The sequence below is a fragment of the Engraulis encrasicolus genome, chromosome 8 (assembly GCF_034702125.1).
Source record: "Engraulis encrasicolus isolate BLACKSEA-1 chromosome 8, IST_EnEncr_1.0, whole genome shotgun sequence".
Classification (NCBI taxonomy): domain Eukaryota; kingdom Metazoa; phylum Chordata; class Actinopteri; order Clupeiformes; family Engraulidae; genus Engraulis; species Engraulis encrasicolus.
This window is the reverse complement of record NC_085864.1, coordinates 19,764,761-19,784,910: the sequence shown is the minus strand read 5'-3', so window position 1 is coordinate 19,784,910 and position 20,150 is coordinate 19,764,761. Positions and strand designations below refer to the sequence as shown.

Sequence of the window (20,150 nt, the reverse complement as noted above, 5' to 3'; positions counted from 1 at the left end):
GGTTCCTCAAAGAACTGTTGGGTTCCTGACTTTTCCAAGGAACCCTCAAGAAAAAACTTCTTCTTCTTCTTCTTCTTCTTCTTCTTCTTCTTCTTCTTCTTCTTCTTCTTCTTCTTCTTCTTCTTCTTCTTCTTCTTCTTCTTCTTCCAAGAACCAAATTGTCACATTTAGGGCAGTCATGGGTAAGCGCTGAGGGCGTCAGTCTTGTAGCCCAAAGGTTGCCGGTTCGACTCCCGACCCGCCAGGTTGGTGGGGGGAGTAATTAACCAGTGCTCTCCCCCATTCTCCTCTGTCAAGGAGGTACCCTGAGCATGGTAAACCGTCCTGCCACACTGCTTTGGACCAAATTGGGGGCTACCCCCTTGCGTGGGTAAGGCATCTATCTACATGTTTGCAATTTCGTTGTGTGCAGTCTGCACTTGAGTGCTGTGTCACAATGACAATGGGAGTTAGAGTTACCTACATGGGCTTTCTTTCTGTCTTATATAGGTACCACATACAGGTTCCTCAGATAACTTTTAGAGGTTCCTCAATAGTGGCAAACGGAGGGTTCTTCAGGGGAACTTTTTAAAAAAAATTAAAGTCCAGCCCGTGGTAATCTATTCTTTTCAAAAAAATATTGTATAGGGGCCTTTTGCCTTTATTTTGACAGGACAGTATGAGAGGTGACAGTCAAGAAGTGTGTGGAAGAGAGAGATGGGGGAAGGCTCTGCAAATGACCCGGGCCGGAGTCGAACCCGGCCCGCCACATGGCGTAGCAGTGCCGTGCACAGTTGATTGAGTCATGGCTGGTCCATAGTCCACTATTCTTAGGGGAAATTATACAGCCTCCCACCCCACGGCCACACCTGAGCAAGGGGGACACGCGTCACGTCACATTTATAAGTAGACGCCTATGGTGACAAATCTGACAACGACAACAAGACTATAGAGGAGAAACAGACCGGAGGCAGCAGAGTTGCCTGTCAGTTGTTTGGTCAGTCATTGGTGGGTCAAGGCGGTCATAGCGGTCATGGCCAATGATTGATGGAAATTGGTAGGGAGCCGGTGCTTGGTGCACCTGGGCCAGGCCTGAGGAGATTGGGGGATGAGGGGTGGGGGATGGAGGATGGTGCTGATGCTGGGGAAGGGGGACAGGTACATGGAGAAACAAAAACCAATACCAGCCAATTAGAATTGATTTGTTAGTTCAGAGCTGACAGCAGACTTGTGGTCTCTGATCGAGGTGGTGTGTGCGTGCGTGCGTGTGTGTGTGTGTGTGTGTGTGTGTATGTGTGTGTGCGTGTGCATGTGTGTGTGTGTGTGTGTGTGTGTGTGTGTGTGTGTGTGTGTGTGTGTGTGTGTGTGTGTGTGTGCTTGTGTGTGGGGGTTGAGAGAGTGGCAGACAGAGAGAGACAGAGAGAGAGAGAGAGAGAGAGAGAGAGAGAGAGAGAGAGAGAGAGAGAGAGAGAGAGAGAGAGAGAGAGGAGAGAGAGAGAGAGAGTGTGTGTGTGTGTGTGTGTGTGTGTGTGTGTCTGTGTGTGTGTGTGTGTGTGTGTGTGTGTGTGTGTGTGTGTTTGTGTTTGTGTTTGTGTTTGTGTTTGTGTTTGTGCTTTGCGTGTGTCTGTTTTGGGGGTGCAGGAAGAGAGAGCCATAGATGTGAAGGATAACGAATGGAGGATGAAGGATGGAGGAGTGCCTCTCTCTGTGCACCGTTTCCACAGCAACTATAATCCATCATGTACTCTTCTCCTCTCCTCTCCTCTTCCACAAACTCGTTCTGTCTGTTTTCTTTGTGTCATGTTTGTCTCCCTCTCTTTCTGTCTCTATCTCTATCTCTGTCTCCCCCTCTCTTCCGCCTCTCTCTCTCTCCCTCTCTCTCTCTCTCTCTCTCTCTCTCTCTCTCTCTCTCTCTCTCTCTCTCTCTCTCTCTCTCTCTCTCTCTCTCTCTCTCTCTCTCTCTCTCTCTCTCTCACACACACACACACACACACACACACACACACACACACACACACACACACACACACACACACACACACACACGCACACACACACACACACACACACACTCTGTCTCCTACTCGATATTTGAATCAGTTATTTTTTGGTTTCTGACCCCCCGCTTCTCATCGAACTCCTACAGAAAATGACCAGAACCCTTTCATCTCCCTCCGCGCTCTCTTTCTCAGAATGTGCCTGTTGTTGTTGTTGTTGCTGTTCTCATCTGCTCTGATCCCTCTCATCAGGCGCCCTCTCTAGTCGGTAAACAGGAAGTGGGAGTTCAGCTGATCAGAATGTCCCCATAAACAATTTCCTGTCAACACATCTGACGCGAAGAGAGTGGCACTGGGCTGGCTAACGTAATTGCCTTGTTGCTGCTGTTGTTGCCACCTCAGTACATGACATGACACTGCAGAGTTGGGTGAAAGACAAGATTGCCACTTTTGATGTTCCTATGATTTGTTTTAGTCAGAAAATACTCATAACATATTTCGATACATTATCTTTTTAGAAACAAAAACACAATTTATTTTGACTTAATCAATTTTGATAGAATAATGAGGATATGAAGGTAAGAAAATGTCAGGTAGAGCAACGGTAAAAACATGAACTCCATTTCAACCTGTTCAAAAGAGGTACACGTAACACGTTATAAATAATACGTTATACATTATAAACTACTTCTGCATTCGTCTTGTTTAATAGTGACTAAAAGAATCGGAATATAATTTCCACAGTTTCCGTCAATAATTTACTGTGTCACTGGTGTTTCCTGAATTGACCCCCTCATCAGCCGCCCTCCCCAGTGTGTAAACAGGCAGTGGGAGTTGAGCTGATCAGAATGTCCCCATGAACAGTTTCCTGTCAACACACCTGATGGGAGGGAGTGGCACTGGGGCAGCTAAAGTAATTGCCTTCTTCCTGTTGTTGTCACCTCAGGTACATAACACTGCAGAGAGAGCAGGGGTGGGGTGTTGATAACAATAATAATAATGCCCCAGTGTGTGTGTGTGTGTGTGTGTGTGTGTGTGTGTGTGTGTGTGTGTGTGTGTGTGTGTGTGTGTGTGTGTGTGTGTGTGTGTGTGTGTGTGTGTGTGTGTGTGTGTGTGTGTGTGTGTGTGTGTGTGTGTGTGTGTGTGTGTGTGTGCGTGTGTGTGCGTGTGTGTGTGTGTGTGTGTGTGTCTGTGTCTGTGTCTGTGTGTCAGTGTGTGTGTCTCTGTGTGTCTGTGTGTGTGCATGTGTGTGTGTGTGTGTGTGTGCGTGCGCGTGCGTGTGCGTGCGTGCATGTGTGTGCGTGTGGCCAGTAGAGAGAGGGGTGCTGCCATTTAAGAGCCGTCCCTCAGGATATAGAGTACAGGTCGACAGGAAGCAGTGGCAGGGAATTCAAGTCTGACCCTCTAAGCCTGGGATGTCAAACTCAAGCCTGCGGGCAAACTTTGTGCCGCAGAGTCATTTTATTTGCCCCACAAGATCATTTCCAATGTGTATATAAACCAGTAATTTAAGCTAATATGACTTCAACACAACATTTTGTAGGTGACAGGAATCGGAATAGGAGTGGGCCCCGGCCAGTATAACACCTCACACTCATATAGAACAGAATGTGCACATTTGAAGTACCATATATGATGGGAATAAGTGTTTGTGAAAATTGCCTAGTCAAAGTATAATATACTGTAAATATAAGTAATATATTTTATAATGTGTAATTCTATACCGCCTGTGATTCTATAAAAAGTGTCTATAGCCACATTCAATCAATTCCAGAAAAACAGACCTAATAAAGTGGGATTCCATGAATCAGATTCTAACACGCATAATTCCATGCAGCAGATTCTACGAACTGTGATTCTATGAACCAAACTTCTAAGATTCTGTGAACCAGGCCAGCTCTCTCTCTCTCCAGGCCAGCCCTCTCTCTCCTCGTCTTCCCCTCCTTGTTGACTCCAAGCGTGAGTATTAGTCACGTTCTTGGGGGTCGGACGGTATGACTCATTCAGTCTGCCACAGCATCACAAGTCCAGGCTGTCCAGGCCTCCATACGCATTCAAGTCACACACACACACACACACACACACACACACACACACACACACACACACACACACACACACACACACACACACACACACACACACACACACACACACACACACACACACACACACACACACACTTCACAGAGAGCAGCAGACCCATATGTATGTATGCACACACACACACAAACACAGACACAGACAAACAGACACACAAACACACAAACACACACACACACACACACACAAACGCACACACGCACGCACGCACACACACATACAAAACTCACTCAGCTTCCCATAACATATGATGGTGATGACAGGGTGACAGGGTGTCAGCTTGGCTCTATGCATAGCTTTGAGAGTCGGCAGCATCACGTCATGCAACTAATGACGGCGGGGCAATAGGAACCCATAGGATCTCTATAGGAGACCCATTTCACTATAATGAATTCATCTGGGTGCTTCTTGCCAATAACGTAGCTCAATCCTATAGCCCAAGAGTAACATATCCCAAAATGTCACACAATTTTATAGTATATGATCATGTTTATTATATTATATTATATTATATTATATTATATTATATTATATTATATTATATTATATTATATTAGATAGTAACTTCATTTTAAGGAGTTTGCGTATTGCTTCTTTCAAAGAGAGAGAGAGAGAGAGAGAGAGAGAGAGAGAGAGAAGGAGAGAGCGAGAGTGTGTGTGTGTGTGTGTGTGTGTGTGTGTGTGTGTGTGTGTGTGTGTGTGTGTGTGTGTGTGTGTGTGTGTGTGTGTGTGTGTGTGTGTGTGTGTGTGTGTGTGAGAGAGAGAGGTAGCGTGCTTACCTGCGTGAATGTGTGTGCACGTGAATGTTTGCTTGCATGCTTGAATGTGTGTGTGTATGCATGACTGTGTGTGTGTGTGTTTGCGTGCCTGTGTGTGCGTGTGTGTGTGCGTGCCTGTGTGTACGTGTGTGTACGTCTTACCTGATCCAGGTGAGGCGGGGGACTTGCTGCGGCGTGAGGGCCCTCCACTGCGGGGGGAGCAGCGGCCCTGCATGGAGGAGATGCGGCCATACGACTGGGACTTGGACACCACACGACACTCTGCAGAATAGAATAGAAGAGAAGAGAAGAGAAGAGAATAGGTCAGGATAGAATAGAATAGAATAAATCAGGATATAACAGAATAGATCAGGATAGATCAGGATAGCATATAATAGAATAGAATAGGTCAGAGTAGAATAGAATAGAATAGAGTAGAGTAGAGTAGAGTAGAATAGAATAGAATAGAATAGAATAGAATAGAATAGAATAGAATAGAATAGAATAGAATAGAATTGAAACATGTAAAGCTTCACCACCTGAAACTCTGCAAAGGGGAGGAAAGACACATGCTGCTTCCTATACTATTATACACATTTCCTATTTGTAAACACATTTCCTATTTTTGAAAAAGAATGGAATAGAATAGAATAGAATAGAATAGAATAGAATAGAATAGAATGGAATGGAATAGAATAGAACATTTAAGGCTTCACCACCTTTCGCCACCTGACACGCTGCTTCTTATATTCTTATACACATTAAAAAAGAATAGAAAAGAATAGAATAGAATAGAATAGAAAGGAAAGAATGGAAAAAAATGGAATAAAAACATTTAGGATTTATCCGGAGTTGGAACAAGTTTGCCTGCTTTTTGCATGTTTGGGATGAAATACAGTCACTCTAGAGCAAAATCAAGGCAAAAGGATGCGTTTTGAGAAAGTTTGATAATATCACGTTAGCCTCGTTAGCCATATCAGCTATGCAATATGAAAGATGTGGGCATCGTTTTTCGGCGGTTACACACATTTCAAAAACACAACATTTTAAAGTCTTGCACAGCTCAAAACAACGTCACACGTACCTCATAACATGTTGAGGGTATCCACACATAAACCGAAGTGTCCAAAGCCCTTCATGTATTCTTGAAAGGTCTGCAGAATGTGTTTTGTGAAGCTACTACCTTGAGAATATCTAAATTACGGTCAAGACAACTATTTGACACTAAAGTCCACCAAGTAGATTGCCGAGTGCGTCGCACCATCAGCTGTGGTTACTCGCTATGGAAATAATCAAAGCTGATGATGCTATCAGGCAATCAGGCAAACTTGTTCCAACTCCGGATAAATCCTTTAAGACTTCACAACGCAATACTGCAGAGGGGCATAAAGGACACATGCTTCTTCTAATGCAGTTCCATACACACATTTTCTACTTTTCATGAGTGACTCATTTAAGTGCCATCAGCTGAATTGTGACAGGGTTAATTAACTTGAGAATGTTGCGTAGTCTGCCTTTAATGCAAAACAATTGTTCTGATCTTTCAAAAGTCTCTGAAGAGTAGTATGGTATGATACTGACACACTACTGATGTGAATGTCCTTCACAACGATAAGTCATATTTGTCATATTCACTCGGATACATATTTGCGTCATTCCTTGTCATGCTTCCTTTTCCGCACTTTTATACGCTCATCTTTAGGACTCTCTGGCCTTATTTTGACTGCTTTTAGTCATTTCTTGGAACAACAAGGCTACACTGCAGCTTGAAGCTATGCTGCAAACCAAACATGATGTTACGATTGAAGAGCTAGGTTGCAAAATGACTTTACCCATTTTGGAACATTTAGGGAAATTGACATTTTTGTATTGGGCATTGCATTGCTAAATGCATTTTATATACGTACGTTTCTCAAAATATTTGAAAGGCTAGAATTCACACATACAGCAGATTAAAGGAATAAAGGATTAAAGGATTTCATTTTTAAATATTCTTTGGGGCTTTTTATGCCTTTATTATGACAAAGACAGTGTAAGAGAAGACATGAAATTAGCAGGGAGAGAGAGAAGGGGAAGGCTCGGCTAATGACCGCGGACCGGTATCAAACCTGGGTCGCAGGTGTAGCAGTTGAGTGCCCAGCCATTTGAATCACGGCTGGGCCAGGCACAGTCATTTCCAATAATGAAATGCCAAAGTCAAAAAATGACATTTTGCAACTAAACTCTTTGATTGCAGCAGAGTCCCTCATTACCTAATGAATGCCAAACCCCACCACTTCATTGTCTCCTCGACTCCCGTTTCCTTTCAGACAGACAGCATAGTGTACTAATTAATAAAGCACAATGACATAACATGTTTCTCACCTCCCTTATTCTCCCCCTCACCACCCCTCCCTCCTACCATTGCTCTCCTCCATCCCTCTATCTCTCCATCCCTCCATTACTCCTCTGCCAGACATGTGTTGTGTCTGTCCTACCCCGCGTGCCCTTTATAACGAGACACGGTGTGAGCGCTATACCTTTTGTGGGGTGGGTGGTGATGTGTTGCAGACAGACACCTCACTGTACTGAGCCTGTTGCTGTCACTGGTGGTGAGTAATGCATTCAAATGTGTGTAAATGAGGAGCCGGGTGTTGGTGGCAGACATCGACAGGGAAGCAAAGGGGTCAGTTGTCCTGGGCCTAGGCAAGGGGGAAATGAGGTGGAGGTGGTTGGGCAGACTTGGCTGCTCATTGCATTGTACTGTATATAAAAAGCTGATTTGCCAACGTTGGCAGAGGGGAAATGTTATTTTCCCCACAGAGGTGGGGCTACACAGTGGCAAGAGGTCATCAAGCAACAGGAAAGGACAGAAGCAACTAGTTTGAGTTCCGACAGCCCACAACCCCTGAAAAACATGTAGCACTGCACTTCCTCAAGCTCCAGCCTCTGTATACTTTATAACCATCTACACAAGGGGTTCCCAACCTTTTTCCAATTTTGGGCCCAATTGAAGTTTTCACAAATGTTCGGGGCCCACCTTTGACCCAATAAACAATAAAACTGAAATTAATCAACAGCAACACACAAAAATATGAGTTTGAGTCTTTAAAAAATTATTTTGATGCCCATTTGGAATACGTTTTTGGCCCACTATTGGACCTCGGCCCACAGTTTGAGAATCCCCATCCAACCCTCCACTCCTCTACATACAAATCACCTCATCCACTCCTCTTCCTCCCCAATCCCCCATCCAACCCATTACTGTGCCAAAGTGTTTTTTGGGGGTATCCGTTTCCTGACAAACACCCGAAACTCAATTTGCTTCTGAAAATTAGGGTTATTTGGAGGGGGGGGGCAGGGACTCTTTGTTGTTCAAGCACATTATCTTTGAACAAAAGGACAGCCCCAGTAAAAAGCTGCAGAGGTCCATCCATTGAGCTCTGGAACAAAATGGATGCAGATGATAAACAGCAAGGGATCTCACAAAAAAAGGCTTGAAATAAAAGTAAAGGAGAAACAACAAAGCACCAGGTATTTAGTGTTCTGCTATTGGACTAGGTAGGGATAAAGCATTATGCAGCTCTTATGTAACAAAAGTTGGATTACTAAAAGTTTGATTACTACTACTTTTACTACTGCTTAACTTTTACAACTGTTATTCAACCGAATAGTCATTGTTGCTATTTAGCCATTGTTGCTATTTGCACACTTGTGTGAATAGCCATTATTGCTATTTACACCTGAAAAGCCGTTGTTGCTATTTACACCTGAATAGCCATTGTTGCTATTTACACCCGAATAGCCTTTGTTGCTATTTAGCCATTGTTGCTATCTGCACTTGGGGGTCACTAGGAGGGCACGACTTGGCTACCTATTTACACCTGAAACACCATTTTTGATATTTACACCCAGGTGAAAATAGCCTATTTTAAAAGACAAAAGAATTGTGTTGTACTACATTACTATCCTGTACATTGTATCATACTAGATATACTACTTCGAGTCTATTTGTCTCTTTGTACTGTAAGTCTCTCTGGATAAAAGTGTCTGCACATCCGAATAGCCGTTGTTGCTATTTAGCCATTGTTTCTATTCACACCCAGATGTGAATAGCTGTTATTGCTATTTGCACCCAAGTGTGAATAGCCATTGTTGCTATTTGCACCCAGGTGTGAATAGCCATTGTTGTTATTTATACCCGAATAGCCATTGTTGCTATTTTCACCCAAATAACCATTGTTGCTATTCAGCCATTGTTTCTATTTGCAGCCGAAAATGAATAGCTGTTGTTGCTATGTGCACCCAAGTGTGAATAGCCACTGTTTCTATTTACACCAGAATAGCCTTTGTAGCTATTTTCACACTTGTGTGAATAGCCGTTGATGCTATTTACACCGGAAAAGTAGTTGTTGCTATTTACACCCAAATGGCTTTTTCCATTTTGTTGCTATTTGCAGCCAGTTGTGAATAGCCATGATTGCTATTTACACCTGGGTGTGAATAGTCATTGTTGCTATTTGCACCCGGGTGTGAATAGCCATTGTTTCTGTTTACACCCGATCAGCCATTGCTGCTACTTAGACGTTGTTGCTATTTGCGTCCGGATGTGAATAGCTGTTGGTGGTATTTTCACCTGGGCGTGTATAGACGTTGTTGCGATTTACACCTGAAAAGCTGTTTTAGATATTTACACCCGGGTGTGAATAGCCATTGTTGCTATATACACCTGAATTGCCATTGTTAATATTTACACACGGGTGTGAATAGCCATTGTTGCTATATACACCTGAATTGCCATTGTTAATATTTACACACGGGTGTGAATAGCCATTGTTTCTATTTACACCCGATCAGCCATTGTTGCTACATTGTTGCTATCATCAACTTTCAAATCTCTTTGAGAATTGGTCTGACCAAGAGCGTAATAACTAACATTTACCACATGGCATGGTTGACAAGCCTCCATTGGTTTGATAATGGTTGTTTGCTTCCTGATAAAGTGGAAAGAGTTCCCGATTTTTTTGTCGCTATTTTGTTGCCATTTGCACCCGGTTGCGAATAGCCGTTGTAGCACTTGAATAGCCATTGTTGCTATTTACACCCGAATAGCCGTTGTTGCTATTCAGCCATTGTTGCTATTTACACCCGAATAGCTGTTGTTGCTATTTACACCCAAATAGCTGTTGTTGCTATTTGCACCCGGATGTGAATAGCTGTTAGTGCTACTTGCACCTGGGTGTGAATAGCCATTGTTGCACCTATACTTAACACTGTATCATACTAGGCATACTACTTCATGTCTGTTTGTCTCATTGTACTGTAAGTATCTGGATAAAAGTGTCTGCTAAATACAATGTGATGTCTACTATACTGTATATTCTATTATCTTGGGTTGACTGATTGAACTCTTAATTCTTGATTTGATTTTGGAGTACTTGTAGAATTAAGCTGATTCTGATGATTATTGAGTTGTTGCTGTCATTAGCTTGACAATCTTCTTTTATTGTATTGGAATGTCAGGATTGCTTTCTTTTGATTTCTTTTTTATGTATCTGAATATCGTAATTGCTATGTCTTGTTTGTGCATCATCTGATTATCGTGACAGCTATTTGTTCTGACGACCCCCTCTGAGGTAGACAGCTCATCAGATGCCAGAAGGCACTCTCCATGAGGGGTGTGTGTGTATGTGTGTGTGTGTGTGTGTGTGTGTGTGTGTGTGTGTGTGTGTGTGTGTGTGTGTGTGTGTGTGTGTGTGTGTGTGTGTGTGTGTGTGTGTGTGTGTGTGTGTACTCTACAGGGAGTCCCTATTCTCTGCATCACTCACCACTCTCGTCCAATAGGAAGTCGTCCTGGTAACGGAACTTCTCCGGGCCGCACGCTATGAAGATGTCATCGTCACCAAAGAAGTCCTGAAGGCACGTCAACTGGAGGAGGAGAACACACAGGGGGGCAGAGAGAAGAGAAAGAAAGAAAGAAAGAAAGAAAGAAAGAAAGAAGGAAAGAATGAAAGACGAAAAGAAAGATGGAAAGAAAAAAGGAAAAAAAAGAAAGAACGAACGAAAGAACAGAAGAACGAAAGAGAGAAAAGTGGGAGAGAGCGGAGGATAGAAGGGAAAAAAAGAAAAGGAGAATAAAATGAGAGTATAGAAGAAGGGGTGGGTGATGGAGGTAGGGAGGGAAAGAAAAAGCAATAGAAAGTACAGATTTGTGAATTGATTTGTCTGAAACCACACATGGTAATGTGAGCAACATATGGATTAATGTCCACATCTCTTAAGTGTCGTTCATCAATAATGCATTGGGATGGAATAGGTCATGAACTGGCTCTGGTAGACCAATCCATCGAGACATATTGTTGGAAAGGTTAGGCATATGGACGTACAGTAAGTGCTCTTAAGACTATACAGAAGGGTAGGGACACATCTCTTTCTCTCTCTCTCTCTCTCTCTCTCTCTCGCTCTCCCTTTCTCTCTCTCTCTCTCCCCTTTGCTCTCTCTCTCTCTCTCTCTCTCTCTCTCCTTTTCTCTCCCTCTCTCTATCTCTCTCCCTCCCTCTCCCACACATCTCTCTCTCTCTCTCTCTCTCTCTCTCTCTCTCTCTCTCTCTCTCCCTCTCTCTCTCCAATGCCACAGGAGGGTGCATGCCCATCAGGAGGGCTTGCTAGCTAGCTACAGGGGGAACGTTAACAGACTAGGACAGGAAATGTCAAACCCATAATAACATTGAACTGCAGAAACACTCTGTTACTCATGCACAACAAGTAAGCACAGCAGCAGGAGGGATGATTATAAAGATCAGAGCTAATTTAGGAAATGCCTGTCTTAGGTTTCTTTCTTTTTTTTAAATAATCATTTTTGTGCTTTTTATGCCTTTATTGTGACAGGACAGTTACAGACAGACAGGAAATGAGCGTGGAGAGAGAGAGAGGGAAAGTTCGGCAAATGACCTTGGGCCGGAATTGAACCCGGATCGCCAGTGTAGCAGTCAAGTGCCCAGCCAGTTCAGCCATGACTGGGCCACTGCCTTAAATGGCTAAATCTTGACGCCAAAGCTGAAAAAAAGCTTATGGGCGAGCTGTAGCATGCATTCATTATATGATTACCATGTAAGTTATTTAGGCATATTGTGTGACCATAGACATACGGTATGGCTTCTATCTCAACAGACTGATCTCTGTTTGTAATGTCAAAACGTTTCAATAAAATGAAAAATGTTGCTCACAAAAATGATAATGTACACGTAAGCCACAAATGAGGTCAGAAACAAAGAAAGAAAACTTCAACAGCCTGCTATTCACATGTTAAAAAGCCAAGGCCTCTTCATGCACATTGATGGGCCAATTCACTCCTGGCTGGAAAATGTCAACCACATCTTAACAGCTAATGTCAATTACAGCTTCCATAAGGTATGTCCAAGCACATTCAGCATTACTCATCATCTTATTATTTTTCATTCTTTGAAATCACAAAGCCGCAAGGGCCATTATCATCAGGAATACTTCCATAGGAAAAAGCTGTAAGGTGCGCATGGCAACAAGATGAAGTGAAGACTCAAACTATCTCAACATGATGTAAGAGCGTTGATGCCAGTCTTCATGGCTTCAGCTGGGGTATACTAGAAAGGTGCAAGGGTCATGGTAATATCCTTGCTCTTAACATTCAGCATAATGCAGTGATATTTATAGCATACATTCAGCGTATACACAGTGAAGCCAGGAAGTCTTTGAACAGGAGCATTGTGAATATTTCTATATACCGTACTTCACCTGGCTTTAGGACATGACTAAGAAGACAATGCACTCTATTGTGATACAATCCTCTCCTCTCATCCCCATCTTCTCTCCTCTCCTCTCCTCCCCATCCTCTCTTCTCTCCTCTCATCTTTTTTTCTGTCATTCACTCTCATCTCATCTCATCTCCTGTCCTCTCCCCTCGTCTCCTCTTGTCTCCTCTCCTGTCCTCCACTCTCCTCTCATCTCCTCTCCTCTTTCCTCCCTTCTCCCCATCTTTTCTCCCCCCTATCTTCTCCTCTCCTCTCCTCTCCTCTCCTCTCCTTTCCTCTCATTCCCTCCCCTCCCCTCTCCTCACCTCCTCTCTGCTCTGCTCTGCTCTCCTCTCCTTTCCTCTCCTCCCCATCTTCTCTCCTCCCCTATTCTCCTGTCCTGTCCTGTCCTGTCCTCTCCTGTCCTTTCCTCTCCTCCCTTCTCCTCTCCTCTCATTCCTCACCTCTCCTCCCACCCTTTCCTCTCCTCTCCTCTCCTCTTCCCCCCCTTTCCTCTCCTCTCCTCTCCTCTTCTCCCCCCTCCCCCCTGTTCTTTTCTTCTCCTCTCCTCTCTCCATAGTAGGCTAATGGACTCATGACTCAGTCTTCAGTGGGCTTCAGTGAGCTGTATGGCTGTTTTATCAGTTGGAGAGCATGATGTCACCATGGTTACGCAGGGTTTGCTGTCACACGGAAGAGAGAGATGAGATGAGGGGCATTCTGGCTCAAGGGCCACACGGGATATGCGTGTGCCCGTGTGTGTGTGCGTGTGTGTCTGTGTGCGTGTGTTACGTGATGTATCTCATCATCTCTCTGTGTTTTCTTTTCATCTAACAAACTACTACTCTCAAAGGAGAGTGGGAGTACAATATATACCACAACAGTGTTTGAATTGAAATCCAGTGAAAAAGACTGAAAGCTGTTGATCCATTAGAAGCGCGTCACATCCATCGTCCAAAGAGTGTTTAGATGAATGAATCAATGATATGCTGACATAACATCATTGATTAAGCATTGCATGGCATTTCAGTTTAATCATAATATTGTGCTCCAGACCATTTCTTTTACCAAAAGCATTAGACACGAAAAAAAAACATTCGATTCCATGTGTATACAAATGTATAGGCATGTCTGTCTGAGATGTAACCAGTGTGTGGGGTCTACCTGATTAGCTTTCTGAAGAGCGGCTAGCTCTGGCTGGCTTGCTGAGCTGACTGAACCTCCACACACACATGCACGCACCCACACACGCACGCCTGCACGCACGGACGCACGCACGGACGCGCGCGCACACACACACACACACACACACACACACACGCACACACACGGCACATAAACCTCATATACTACATGACACACACGAACACAGAACCTCAGACAGTATTGTAGCACACAGGCATGAAAACTGCTACATACCGCAGTCTATAGGCTTAGTATTCAGCAAGTGTGGCATACGTCAGAGTCTTATGAGTGAAGATATTACAGTTCTAAACCAACCCCATGTACAGCAGTAGCCACTAATATTTTCCCCTTCCATAAGACACCCTAACTCAGTGGTTCTCAACCATGTTTTGAATAAATGCTCTCTGGGTCTCCTCATAAGCTTCCCAACGCCCCACTGACCTCGCCATAAGCCTTCCAACTCCCCCTTGACCTCATCATAAGCCTGGCAACAACCCCCCTTAGTATTATAATTATAATAGACTAATGCCCCCCTTATGGCAACTAAACCTCTCAGCTGTCACCTTCTCAATGCCCCCCTAGGGCTTCCCTATGGCTGTTAATGTGTAGGTCCTTCAATGCAGAATGTCCACGTCTTGAAATGACCTTGTATGGTGCAGTAAAGGAAATATGATACATTGGTACCAAATCAGTGGTTCATACTATAAGCTTCTTTCTAGCTACTATCGCTGCTTATTCATGCTCTTATGGAGATAGAAATAACTATAAGAACATTGTAATCTTCTGCATTTGCTGCAGCACCATACTTTTCGGGAGTCATCCACTGCGGGAAGGGAACTCAAAGTTGATTACTGAAGTGATTTTTCCTTCACCCCCCTCTCCTCTTCACCGCTGGAGGACTTTGTGACCCAATTTTCAAGACTAAGGAGACGTTTCTCGCAAAACACTCAGATTGGTTGTGCGTCATCCTCTTCCTACTTTCTTTGAAGTGACAGACCGCCTAGAGAGCTGAGAAGCATGGGAAAGAAAAAAAAACAACAACCACCACTACCCCTCTTTAAAGTCTCTCTCTCCCTAGCTATCTCTCTCTCTCTCTCCCATCCTTTCTCTCTCTCTCTCTCTCTCTCTCTCTCTCTCTCTCTCTCTCTCCCTCTCCCTCCATCAAAGTGATGTGTAAAGACACGCATAGTGGTGGAGGAGGAGGAGAGGAGGGAGGGATGCCACTGCCAGGACTACAGCAGTGCAGTGCAGCAGGTGTAACGGATGAATGGAGGGAGAGAGGGATGGAGGGAGGGATGAATGGAGGGAGGGATGGAGGGGTGGGGGGTCTGTATAGGCCTGTAAGCCACAGCAGGAAGAGACAAGGCGAAGGGGATGAGGCACCTCGATAGATACCTCAGATGACTTTCTAAAACTTGCCTCAGGACTTCCATGGCTTTGCAGAAAAGTTTTTAGAAACATTTACTACGGGAAGAAACATAACTGAGGTCAAACCTTCAGGTGAAGAATACACACAGGCACACGCGCACAAACACACACACACACAAGCGCACACACGCACACACACACACACACACAGACACACACACACACACACACACACACACACACACACACACACACACACACACACACACACACACACACACACACACACACACACACACACACACACGCAGTTGGTTTCATTCCACACAGTGACACCGTTCGAAAAAGCTTTTTGTACGCAGTCACAGTTTTCTGAGCTACAATATAAGTAAATAAGCAATCAAACAAACAAACAAACAAATATGCAGGAGCCTTCTATCTTCTGTCTCGATAAGTTTGGAGACTTCCTTGAAATACAGTATATATGTAGGAGGATGCATTGGGTGAGCTACCTCTCTTGTGTGCGTTATTGGATCTAGTACCAGAGGTGTCAAAAGCAAAAGTAACAGTACAACACTAGCACATGATATTACATAGCTGTTACACCATTTACTCTATTGTACCTAATGAAATAGATACACTGTTGTTACTGAAAAAAAAACTTAAAAGCCTAACAAGAACCCACCACAAACTTGATCCAACCAGCACAGGGTCATCTGATCCTAAGACACATGCACAGGTCTACTGGTTGCTCAGATTACTTGCCTACAATGGAAGGGATTTTTTTTAACTTTTACTCAACTTTTACCTCTGTCTAGTACAGCTACTGTATGCTGGCCTGGGCAAAGTATCTGGTGATCTATGACATACTAAGTTTAAAGAAATTGAAAGTAGCATGAAGCATACTATCCAACAGTTATGTCTTTCTTTCAGCATGGGATCGAGTAGATGACCGGTGGCAAATAAGGACAGGAGCCAGCTGAGAGAAATACAGCAGTTAACTGCAGCAGTGAAGAACACATACAGGGCAATCAAAGCAGAGGAGAGAGAGGGGGGCGGGTGGGGGTGAGATAGAGAGAGAGGGTGGGGGGGATAGAGAGGGGGGGCGAGATAGAGAATGAGAGAGATAGAGAGAGACAGACAGACAGACAGACAGACAGACAGACAGACAGACAGACAGACAGACAGACAGACAGACAGAGACAGAGAGAGAACAACAGAAGTAAGGAAGGTGGGATGGAGAGAGGGAGATGGACAGGCAGAGTGAGAGTGAGAGAGAGAGAGACAGACAGAGAGAGAGAGAGAGAGAGAGAGAGAGAGAGAGAGAGAGAGAGAGAGAGAGAGAGAGAGAACAGAAGGAGGGAAGGTGGGATGGAGAGAGGGAGATAGTCAGACAGATCAGACCGAGAGACAGGAACTGACCGAGATGAATCTAAAGGGTACATACAGTATTTAATGCTGAGAAGGTCTGACCAGGGATGGATCTAAATGTCCACATATTTAATGTAGTAGAGGTCTGACCAGAGTGAGTTATGCAATCACACCATCTGGAAGCTTCTCCCAAGAAAACGCAAAGCCATAACAACGGTCCTTAAAGGCGTAATTCAGGGGGGATATATTGCCTCTGAGTCCTTCAAAGTAATTTTGCAATGACTCATCCATTAGAAAAATGACACGATTATGTAATGATGTCCAAGTAAAATCTGTCATACAAGTAATTTTTGGCCGTGAAATTATATCTGGCCTCCCCAATTCACACATGGCATTTAAAGATTCAACACATTTCTTCCTTGGTAAGTTGAAATTAGTTTACTGCTAGCACTGTAGCTTTGTGATGAAGAATGTATGAAGATCAATATATATATACATACTGTAGTAGGCTATCACAACAACAATGAAAAACTACATAGCTGCAGTGAAAATTGTACCTAAATCCTTATCTGACTGCTAGTGCATACTTCTTCCACTCTGAAACTGCAACTCTGTTATTTACTGTTTTGCTGTCAATTAAAAAATGATAAATGGCTCTAACAGTCGCTGCAGTCATAACTGGCGGTGTCATGTTTTCCAGCTCTTGTGGAAATCGAATCAGATCAAATCCTAGATTACCCCACCCCCAAGTGGTAACTTTGTTAAGGACGCAGACTAAATCCCAGGGGATGAGTTTATGTTAAAAAATGTTGCTCTGCTGCCCCCAAGTGACAGGAAAATGCATTGCATGAATATAATATTCCAGGCTGTGCTGTCTAAAAATGTTTGGTCTGCAGAGTTGATATGACCAAAATGAACTAAATGATGGGGATGGGATTAATGAGACAAAATTATTGTCATGTAATGAAACAAGTACAATCATATGCAAATATTATGTGAGCAGACATAGAAGTAATAGAATAAAAAGAAAAGTAAAAACCCTCATTGGGTAAGGTACTCATTACAGCTACACATACAGTGAATACTGGTGTAACAACTATGTAATATCATGTACTAGTGTTGTACTTGTATCGTGGATTTAGTTCTACTTTTACTTACAGTAATGCACCTCAGTGAATGTCAGAAATACTCTTCTGCTTTGTGGAGAAATGTGCAGGTACACACTTACACCTTTTGTCCACAAGAGGTAAGTGTTGGCTGTTATTTCAATTGCATTCTACGGTATTGCCAGATCTGCCTATGGATGTTTCACATACTTTCCTATATAGACAATCTATCCACAGCATATGGACAAATCACAAAGCACCGGGACGCCATGTGATTTACTGGGCTATGGTGCAAAATTACAAACCATGTCTGACAAATGTCTGGCCAAGGTCATTTCCTGATCCTTCCTCATCTTTCCCCCACTGATATCCTGTCACTCCCTCTCTCACTGTCCTGTGTATTAAAGGCCAAAATAAGATCTTTCAAAAAATCACGAAGGCATTTTAAAGGTATCAGTAACACTTAACTTGATGGCGGCATCATATGCATGACATGACAGTGGCATAATAGTGTCAAAACAGTGTCATGACACAGTTATGGACGAGTAGTAAGCATAATGTCAATGTCATAAACTATGTATGATCATGAAAAGTTGACAATGTTTGGGCTGTCTGTACTATAACCAAATGTCCCTTAATGACACTAGTCATAAGATGATGGCATTGACATATAATGTTTATGACACTGTTATTTCATACATATATCATATGTCCTACATTATGTCCTACATATGTCATACCTATGACGCTGGCATCAAATAAATTGTTACCATGGTATCTTGATATAGGCATCGCTCAGTAGTCCTTGGCTCACTTCTATAGACAGCTCACATTAATAAATGAAGCTGTGTGTGTGTGTGTGGCTAATGACCTTCTCAGCAGTGTGGAGAGGAGAGGAGAGTTAATGAAGAACACCCTGCAGTTTCATTTCCCTTCCCTTCGAAATGTCACTGCCACACAGGGCCGGATTAAGATGGCCAGGGGCCCCCCGGCTACAGGTTGCTGTGCCCCCTCCCGGAAAGCTAATTTCACGACAAATGTACATAGTACGAGCTAGGAATTAAGGATAATACGTCTTCCAACTCTTCTCAACACAACTGATGATTTTTTTCAATATTGAATGTTATCATATTTCTGCCATTGTTTCACTTTTTGCCAATCAGGGGCCCCCTGGCTGGTGGGGGGCCCAAGGTTGCAGCCATATTTAGCCTGTGCGTTGATCCGGCCCTGCCAACACACAAGCCTTAACTTCTCACCAAGAAACTCAGGCGGAGTCACTTTGCTTTTAAATAGGCCAAAGTAACACAACATATATTTATATTAGTCTTGCAGTACGAGGTATGTCTGACTAGAGAAGTCTTCTCATCTGCTTGTCCCACACTTTTGACACTTCTGTTCCAAATGGAAAACTCTAAATTAGGCCGAACTTACTGTAAGTAGGTGCACAAATGTTACTGAACTGCAGAGTGAGGTGTAGAACTTTGATGGTAAAACACACATAAACTAGAGAGGAATTCCAAACTGCCCCATAAAACATGAAGTGAGGGGACATTCATGACATTTTTAATGGAAAGGCTTAAAACCCAGTTAACCTATGATTCTTTTTTATTATTATCATTATTCCATTACACTTAGCTCATGCTTTTTTCATCCAAATCGACTGACAGATATTACAGGGTACTGTTTACAGTCCCTGGAGCAACGTGGGGTTAGGTATCTTGCTGAAGGGCACTTTAACCATGGATGGAGGTGTAAGGAGAGGTAAGTGCGGGATACGAACCTGCAATCCTGATCTACAGTCCAACTCTCTAACTCCAACTCCCTACCCAACCAACTCCTTAACCATTACACCACGACTGCCAATTATGACATTATGAGACATAACAAGTTTCTGAAGAGGCAAGGAGATTTCCCACCAACACACCAGAACTCAATACGTCCTTTGGATGAAAGGTGAACCGTATCTTCACACTGAAAATTCTGAAGAATCAGACTGATTACAAAGTAGCTCATCTCATTACCACCTACACACTAAACTACTTCCATGGTAGGACTCCAAGTCAAGTCAAGTCAGCTTTCTTGTCAATTTCCTCAGGTGCACAGGTCATACAAGGAAAATGAAATTAGGCGTCTCTGTCCCATGCAAAGGCATAACCATACACAGGCCTGACAATGACTAGACAGACATTAACCCGTTAAGACAGTGTTATAAATTTGCGGTTACCAGAATGGCGATGATCAAGTATGATGATCGATGGCAATGATCATGGTCATAGTAGTGTATCACTATGGTAGTTAACTACTCATTGACTATTACAGCTTTCCACTTGTGGAACAGCATACATTATGGCGTTACAGTGCAAGACAGGACCAATAACAGTGTAACAAGTGATAATGAGTAATAATTCCACCATATTACCATGGTGTGTGTATGAGCTGAGACCAATGCTGAGACTGAATTGGCCTGTCCTCCTGCTCTGGCTCCCCTCTCTTCTGTCCTGTCTCTGCTGCATATTTTATGAGCTGATTTATATCTCTC

General features: G+C 43.4%; 1 protein-coding gene across 1 annotated transcript in view; it reads right to left on the bottom strand.

The window, feature by feature from the left end:
* LOC134453569 (serine/threonine-protein kinase DCLK1-like) overlaps positions 1-20,150 on the bottom strand; it is a 97,762-nt gene that overhangs the window by 38,269 nt on the left and 39,343 nt on the right. Inside the window, exons 3-4 of the mRNA XM_063204347.1 lie at positions 10,645-10,744; positions 5,000-5,119 (exon numbers count right to left, since the gene is read on the bottom strand). Of these exons, the coding sequence (XP_063060417.1) occupies positions 5,000-5,119; positions 10,645-10,744 (220 nt within the window). The remainder of the gene's footprint in view (positions 1-4,999; positions 5,120-10,644; positions 10,745-20,150) is intronic.